This window comes from Austrofundulus limnaeus, unplaced genomic scaffold (assembly GCF_001266775.1).
Source record: "Austrofundulus limnaeus strain Quisiro unplaced genomic scaffold, Austrofundulus_limnaeus-1.0 Scaffold88, whole genome shotgun sequence".
NCBI classification, from domain to species: Eukaryota; Metazoa; Chordata; class Actinopteri; order Cyprinodontiformes; family Rivulidae; genus Austrofundulus; species Austrofundulus limnaeus.
Genome location: NW_013952490.1, coordinates 524,918 through 533,982, shown reverse-complemented (window position 1 = coordinate 533,982; position 9,065 = coordinate 524,918). Strand labels below are relative to the sequence as shown.

Genomic DNA, 9,065 nt, shown 5'->3' with positions numbered 1-9,065 from the left:
AGGTTCAAAAATGTCCTTTCTTGGGAACTTGTCTTACAAATTTATTGTAAATGATCCAAAGGTATGTGAGGTCCCTTGGTTTTGGACACACTAAAAGCTGCTGGGTTATTTTGATAACTCAAGTGCTGAGTGAAAACTGTTGGCTGGTTTGGCCAAATTTTGGATCAAAATGTTTGACCCAATGGTTTAATCAGTCATTTTTCATAGTCTGCCGTTTTAAGCCAGAAGCTGACCAAATTGGAGCCAACTGGATCTCTGCTTTAGGATGTTACAAGTAAAGCCTGGTTCACATGACAGGATAATTGTGCTGTTCATCAGTGTGCATTGCATCCAATGCAATGCACAATATTGTGATTCATTTCCCATCCAAGTCATCTCCACTTTGGCAGGCTTCTCCTCCTGCGTACTTTGTCCTACAGCTGCCATTGTAATTTATATCTGTTAAGCTCCTGTGCCAAATGATGGCTATGACTTTTGGTGCCTTCACAACTTAGAGTTGATGTTTTACTTTAATATTGTCCTAATATTGCTCTATTGCCTATTGCTGTAATAGATTGCAGTTTAGTGTCAATGATTGCATTGGCAATGTTGCCTCTTTCTGCACACATACAAACTGGGAGTATTCTCTGCAGCATATATAGTAGAGCATCAAGTACTCGTACTCGTACTCATAAAAGCCGGCCGATACTCTTAACCGATACCGCTTTTGTCCCCTTTTTTGTTCCTCCTGTGCTGCGCTGCAAAGGGTAAACAACAATCCATACCAGGCGGGGGCGCTAACGCACTGACAAGTTATTTCCGACCGTACCCTCGAATAACAGAAGAAGAACGATGAGAAGAAGAAGAAGTAAAGTCGGCAGTTTGGAGATATTTTAAGATCGGCACGGAGGACACCACACAAGCAGACTGACACCTGTGCTCTGCTAACTGTCAGGGGGAGGAGCAAAAGTTGGATGTTTTAACACCAGCAATTTAATTCAACATTTGAGGACAAGACATGACAAAGAATTCAAAGAGTTTGCTGCTGCTAGCAGTAGCCTTCATAAACAGCACTGTATGCAGCAGTTGTTGCAGTAACTTCAGTGCTGTTTTTTCTTTCTTGTAGAACAAACTAAGACATAAGCAGAACATGGAAGGAAGTTTGTTGTAAAAACATTTTATTTTTCACTGTGGTTCTTCTGAGATTTTGTTTTAGTTGTTCCATTTAAGTTTGAACTGAAATTTACTGCACTTTATTACTATTAGTCATTTTTTAAACAGTTTAAGACTGAAGCAGAGTAAACTTCTATAGATGTGCTGCTAAAATTTACGTTTTACATTTTAATTTAAATTTGGTTGTTGCATGTTGAGGAAAATGTATAAAAATAACTAATTTTGTTTTTTAATGTATGCAACAGCATTTGTTTTGCAGTATTTGTWTTGTTAATACATTCAGAGGGAGTGTGGACTTATAAAAAAGAGCCTGTTTGAAATAAAATAAATGGTTTCAGAAGTTATGGTGTGATTAATATATACCAACTTATCTACTTGGCAGAGTTTGCACTACCTTTTTATTGTCAAACATAATATTTACCCATCAATTTTTGCATGATAATTGCATTTCATTTTCATTCTGTTTAATATTCAACAAGTTGAACAGATAATCCACACGAACCCCGCTACTTGGTATCGGTATCGGTGAGTACCTAAACTGAAGTACTCGTACTTGTACTCAGTCTTGAAAAAACTGGTATTGGGACACCCCTAATATGTAGGCGTCATATTGACGGGAGTCATCCATGGCCACATTTGGCCCATGGGCCTCGAGTTTGACACGTGCTCTAATTAAACAATTTAATCACTTAAACTCAAATTACAGGTTGAAAGCTTAACTGGGTATGGTAGATCACATTAATAACTTGCTGAGTTGAAACTATTCAGGGATGACTTGGTCCAAATTTGACCCACATTGGATTGTTTTGAACCCAGCAGTTTGTAGTGTGTACTATAGAAAAGAGCAGTACACAGCTTTATCACAATAAGCAAACATGGAAAACCAAAATATTTAATACTTCTGCGGCCATTAAAAATAATAAAACTTTTTTATACATTTAAATTGTAAACATTTGTAATTTTGTTCATCCTTTTAAACTCACATAGTGTGTAAATAATACATGTGGTAAAAAAAATAATAAAGCTGAGGTATTTGAAATTTCATTCTTGAAGCTGACACAAAAAAATTCCGTTCTTGACCTTAAAGAAAAGTAATAAATAATGCATGAACGATTACAGTGATTATACAGCATCTCCTTTTTCCGACAGGGACAACTGGTGGATTTTAATCGTTGGAAGCTGTGTGATCGGAGGGGGCTCCTGAGGGGGACCCCCAGCTCTGAGGATGCAGCAGCAGGTCCGTTGGAAGTTTTTGTTGCAGAGCTTGGCCACTTTCGCTCCGCTCGTTTTGGCTTGCCCAGCTCTGCCGTTGACGTGGCCTTCAGAAAACACTTTCCACTCCCTGCTGTCTCTGGAGGAAGGAGTTCTGGACAGAGCTATGGACGAGGAGGGGCTGAGTCTGCAGGAAGCCCCCCTGCTGTCCAGGCTCAGCGTGAGGGCCTGGCTCTGGCCCTGAGTCTGACTCTGACTTGCACTCAGATGATGGTGGTGGTGCGTCCGGGGAGCCATCCTCAAACAGTGAACTCCCAGTAAACTCTGGAAAGCTTTTTTGAACTCCTGGTTGGAGCATGGGTAGATGATGGGGTTGATGCAGCTGTTGAAGTAACCGAGCCAGAAGGTGATCTTGAAGACAGTGTCTGAAGGTCTGTAAGCAGGGAATATGGAACCTGTGGGGACAGGAGACACATGCTTGAGCGGGAAGGAGCAACAATGTTGAGGGGGAAAAAATTGTCAACACAGGCAAATTTAGGATGAAACATGGAAGAAAATCCAAGACAACAAAATGATTTGTAGGAACAACATCTGAATATCTGATTTCATGCAAGATGTGAAGCTTATTTCAGCAACAAACAAGCAACAGATGTGCTGGTGAGGGCAAAACATCATCAGATTTCTCCAATAAGCTCAAGGAAAGCTCAGGAAAATAATAAACTGAACCTCCCCTAAGCAGCTCAGAGTCTATTCTAAATGTTTGATTGCCACTTCTGCGGTTTTTCACCGGAAGGTGAATGAATTAAACACAATCTGCCGACACTATTTGTAATTCATAAAAATTTCCTATTTCCTCTGCGCTCCCTGCTCCCCGCCAGGTTTGAAGTTTTAATAGAGCGGCGGTAATAAACTGTGCTGCCTTTGATTAGGGGACATGCTCTTGAAAGTGAGGAGTGAAGGTAATGACTTAGCAGGCACATTATACGCAGGCGTGTTCGTTATTGCATGCCTAGAGGACTTGTCTCATTTTCATTGGGTGTCAGAGAAAATTTAAAATAATTTAATGCCCGCTGATTAAATTTTGCAACCAGTTGTGTGTTTTCATAGTTAAAAAGGAACCGATTGTTTTCATTTTTTGGTCAAATTGTTTATTTGAGCAGCTGCAGCTGCTGGTGAAAAAAAAACTTGAGCTTTGAAAATATGTGATCACAAAGTAAACAGGAGTAAAAAGTAAGGAAGTGGAGGCAGTGATGAATGGTTTCAGCATATTTTATCCATGCCGGTATCACAAAGAATTCCACTATTGTCAGTCCTCCTGATGGATTTCTGCCTTTTTCTGTTACTAAAAATAGACGGGTTAGATAAATGCAATGTTGGTTAAAATCAATGAAGCATCTGTGGCTGTGGGGCCTCTGGTTTATCTCACTTTCAATCAAACCTCAGCATGCTTTGACAGAGAAAAAAAGCTTGTTCGGAAGCAGTTGCATAATGTGCTGTTTCGCCATAGGGCATGTTTTTGTATTTTTTTAAGAACTGGTGAGATTTTGATCATGCAAATACGAAGACATCAAATCTTAGAAATATTAAAAAAGAGAGAAAGGCGGATTTGTTGCAGATTACAAAACAAGAATACGAAGCAATTCAGTTTGAAACAAAATGTTGAGAAAGTAACAAAAGACAGAAGAAAAGGAGCATTTGGAAAAATAAAGGGAGGGAAATCACACAAACAGAAAAAAACAGATGTCAGCATTCATTCAAGAAGCAAAAGTCAAATCATGAAAGGATTTTTATCAAGGAACAGGTGAAACACAACAAGGCAAAAATAATCAGAAAAGAATTACATTTTGAGGCTGTATAATTTCAACCCTGTGTGGATTAGAGAAAATCTTCATTCACACTTGTTTTTTTAAAACCAACAAGCTGTTTGTTGTTTAATCACCCCACCCTAGAGAGCGACCAGCTCAAACCAAACATTAAAAGTTTAAAATTCAAACCAAAGTTGTTTCATTAGCAGCTCATTTTACACTTTTAAATAACCCTGCAGGGGGATCTTCTAAAATATTAAGGAGAGAGTTGGACAACTCAAAAAAAAAAAAAAAAAAAACCAAACAAACAAAAAAAGAACAAGCTCATCTTTTTAAAGATCATCTCAAAGTCCCACACTTTATTTTTCTCTGATAACATAACAATGTCCGTCAATCTAAAATGAGCTGGCTCCATGTCACACCTTCGATGAGTCATCGCTAAATCTATAGTCATCTACAGGCTTGTGGTATCAAGGCAGGAGCGCTGCTGAGCTGAGGTTTCCTGTCAGGAACAAAATGACAGTGGCTATAATAACGAACACGAAAGCACAGAAACACACAGGATGTCTTATCTTCTTATTTCCCAAGTCTTCACCAAACATATGAAGCAACGTATGAGTCCTGACTCCACTGCACGGTTTTATCCGTCACTGAACGGACGACGCTGTGATGTGGGGGGTGAGTCACAAACAGGGTGGACAGAGGAGGCAGGAGAGGAGAGCTGGTCTGACGAGTGAGACAAGACGCTGTCTTTAAAAAACGTGTGAGTCAGAAATCCTCAGAGTTTGTTTACACACAGAGAGGACAGTAGGACGTCAGAGACATAAAAGATTTATGCGGGCTATTTTTAGGGCGTCTGCCGTTACTTTTACAAGTGTACCCTCCTCAGGAGGACTTACAAGACTTGTCTGGATTCTTGTAACTTCAGTGTGATCCCACAATGTAGTGATTTAATTACCTCCGTCTGACCATTAAACGTGCAAGAACTTAAAAATCTGGCAGCAGCACAGGTCGGTGAGTGGATCTGTAAAACGATTTAATTCAGAAGGTTAATAGTTCTCTGAAGATGGTCCAACTCAGTGATGTAAGTGGTCAAATATACTGAATAATTCTTATGGATGACACAATTTAAAAGCTTTAGATGAACCATCTGTACTATTTTTGGAGCTACAGTGAAGTTTTGGGGAAGATAATATATATTTTTTTGACTATACCACTCTGACCTGTTCAATGTGACTCTAAAGATGAGAGACTAACAGTTCAACTCAGTTCAGCAAATAGATTGAAAATAAAGAAAATTTTGTGGGGCTTACAGCTCACCTTGGTCTGACTTTAAGTGGCAAAATCTGCATTTGCATTAAACCCCCTAAAAACTGCTTTTAAAACCCTGATTCTGGCAAAACTTCAAACCAACAAAATGTGTTCAGTTGTGAGTTATGCCGACTAAGATACGCCGACATTCCAGCAGGTCGAGTGTCATTCAATCTGTCCTTCTTCTGCAAATAAATCACCAAATATTTTGGATGAGGGGTATTTTGGAGTTGGTGGGACTTGGAATCAACAAATGTAGCAAAGTGACTTCTTGATAGATTGGTGACTTTGGGATTTACAGTGCCAGGACTGTTTTTTTTTTTTTGGGGTCAACGCTGAGTCATCCTTCATTCCATACATGGGGCAAATTGTTTCTTCTGGTCAACTTTATTTTGGCTCAAACAATGCTGGTTACTTGGGGACAGGGTTAAAACAAAATTAAAAAGCAATTCCATAAAAAAGCAATTCCATAAAAACTGACCTCCTCTAAGGACAAATATTTCCATAGCAAGTTAAGGTCTTTTACAACTGTCTGTATCCATGGGCCCTGTTCATCTCTGCTACTAACATCCATCCTGGCTGATCTGATCTGAAGTGAACACCTTTAAGTGTGAGTGTTCACATCTGGAAGTGTTCACACTTGTATTTAGCACTGTCCAAAATGGATGTCAGTGCTATGTCTGAAGGGAACACGTTTAGGAATCCCATGCAAGATAAACAGAACAGTACTCACCGATTGGAAGAACCAGGAAAAAGGGCAGCCAGCACAAGATGAAGCAGCCCACCACAATCCCCAGAGTCTTGGCCGCCTTCTTCTCGCGTGAGAACTTGAGGAGCCGCAAGGCGAAATGAGTGCGGCTGCGAAGGGCCTCGTCCTCCGATACAGTGGTGTTTCCACGATGCATCCTGAGAATCACTTGCTCCGAGTCGGACTTCTCTGTCTTGTGGCCCTCCCTCAGGCCCTGGCTCTCTCGGTGAGCGACAACGTAAACCCGACAGTACATGACCAGTATGATGGTCAGCGGAAGATAGAAGGAGCCCACAGCTGAGAAGATTGCATATCCCGGCTCCTCTGTGATCTTGCAGATGGACTCGTCCTCCGGTTCCGGCTCCTTCCAGCCGAACAGAGGTCCGATGGATATGACGACAGAGAGTGCCCACAGCAGCATCACCGCCAGCAGAGCCCTGCGTTTCGTCACGATGGAAGGGTAACGCAGAGGGTAGCTGACGCCGATGTAGCGGTCCACGGAGATGACGCAGAGGCTCATGATGGAGGCCGTGCAGCAGAGCACGTCCACGGCTGCCCAGACGTTACAAAAAACCCGTCCAAACACCCAACGATCCAGGATCTCAAAAATGGCCGAGAAGGGCAGCACGGTGGAGCTCAGCAGCAAGTCGGCCACGGCCAGGTTGACTATGAAATAATGCGTGACGGTCCGCAGGTGTCGATGACAAACCACCGAAAGGATCACGAGGATGTTTCCGATAACTCCAAACAGGATGAAGACGCCGAGAATCGTGCCCAGGGCCACCGTTTTCACCATGCTGAGCCCCGGGGCCAGAATGTGGCTGCAGTTGGAGCAGTTCTGGCTCAGAGAAGCTGGGCTCATGTTGTCCGGCAGAGGACCCATCAGCTCTGACACTTCGCTCACCGCTGGTTACGAGAAAAAAAGCGGCATCATGACATTCTCGTGGAAACCATCAGAGAAATGATCACATCAAGTCCATCTTGCCAAAACATGGCTTGAATGATGACGCCTGACAGAAATGAGCCATTATGTTGGCGAGGCTTTTGGAATGCTCGTGAAAATTATTTATGCAAATAAAGACCACTGCACCGGAATCAGGTAATCCATCTCATAAATGTTTGTAACATTAATACTGATATTACAAAACACTGTCAGACACATGGGCGTGCTTTGTGTGCTCCCATGTGACAAAAATTTCACTTAGGACCCAAATTTTGAGCATGTTGGAACAAATGCTGGGATTGCAAAGCACTGTTCTGGGCCGAGTGGGAGACGAGGCGAGTGGTACTCCAGGCTCTTCTCGTCGAGTGCGTGTCGAGCTTCAGCGTCCAGTGCCTTTGAAAAGAGAGACAGGAGAATGCACTTTGAGAGAACTGACGCAGGCCACGCTTTCAGAACAGCACAGAAGCATCTATCCAAGTTTTGCCTATTGTGTTACTATTGTTACTGCTGCCTTTGGAGATGTTTTATCTTTTTTTGTCATATTACCAATTTTAACTGTGGGCGAAAAAGTGTCTGAACTGCAGCTGCTGTACAATCAGTCAGATCATAGAACTCGCTTATCGAACAAAGCGTGACGTGAAGGAATGAGAAAAACTTACATCAGCAGTGACCATTTTCTTGATTTTCTGACTGTGCAGTTTAAAAAACGTTTTCACAAATCAATTTGAGTCAGATTAGCTGGAGTGCAAAGACTTCAACACTCTTCAGATAATGTTTTGTTTTAATGACAACTTTTGACGACGTTCCTGCTTCATCTAAGGTCCTTTCTCAGTTCAAGGGGGAAAGTACAGAGTCCCAAGCTTTAAAACTGCAGCGAGGCAAGAGCTTCACTCACATGCAGATCATTCTCCTGCCTCTCACTCTTGAGGGGTTTTGTCAGCTTGGTTTTCATTGGAGATGTTTTGGTCACATGCATGAAGACATAAGTTCAAACTATCATAGAAATAAATTCAGAAATGCACTGGACAACCATCAGGAGGGAGTGTGATATGCATGTGAGTTCAGCTGCAAATGTAAAACCTGGTCATTCACATTTTTCCACTTTGAATTAAGAAAACATCTTTGGAAATGTGAAGTTTGACTGAACTGCACTGTTATTTTGTTGATTTGATCTATCTTGGGGTAGTTAGTGTATAAATGTTAAATAGCCTGAACTTATATAGCACTTTATCAAGTCCCTATGGACTCCAAAGGGCTTTACACTTCTGTCACTCCTTCATACAACCATTCACACACATGATGGTAGTAAGCTGCAGTGTAGCCACAGCTGCCCTGGGGTTCACAGAGACGGAGCTGCCATGCACCACCAGCAGGCAAGGTGGGCGAAGTGTCTTGCCCAAGGACAGAACAGGGGATTAAACCGGCAACCCACCGGTTACAGGATGAATCCCCTAACCACATTTCTTTGTATAAAAGTATCAAATTTTAAGGCTTACGTCTCTGCATTTTGTTACTCCATATTTAAATACATTTTCACTCACTACTGACAAAATTTTCTTGACTTGATAAAAATACTTTTATTTTTTTCATCTGTTCTTATTTATAGAAAGGGATAATCTGAGTTTCTCTGTTAAATTTGTGATATTACTGTACACAGATGCAAATCACTGATGGAAAAATGAATCTTGTCTGAGCAGATTAAATGATCACAGATTAGATTAAAGGTAGTGAACATAGTGAGTTAATATTGTTAAAGAGAGGAATTTTTTCAGTGGCTTTGTGGGAAACTAAATTAAACCTATCATCTATCTATCTATCTATCTATCTATCTATCTATCTATCTATCTATCTATCTATCTATCTATCTATCTATCTATCTATCTATCTATCTATC

General features: G+C 41.2%; 1 protein-coding gene across 2 annotated transcripts in view; it reads right to left on the bottom strand.

Annotated features, from left to right (window-relative positions):
* Positions 1 to 1,674: 1,674 nt before the first annotated feature.
* Positions 1,675 to 9,065, bottom strand: part of adra1aa (adrenoceptor alpha 1Aa) — an 11,830-nt gene continuing 4,439 nt past the window's right edge. For both annotated transcript variants that reach the window (XM_014012061.1, XM_014012062.1), the window contains exons 2-3: positions 6,214 to 7,564; positions 1,675 to 2,819 (exon numbers count right to left, since the gene is read on the bottom strand). In XM_014012061.1, coding sequence (XP_013867515.1) covers positions 2,275 to 2,819; positions 6,214 to 7,111 — 1,443 coding nt within the window. In that variant the 5' untranslated portion in view covers positions 7,112 to 7,564 and the 3' untranslated portion in view covers positions 1,675 to 2,274. The remainder of the gene's footprint in view (positions 2,820 to 6,213; positions 7,565 to 9,065) is intronic.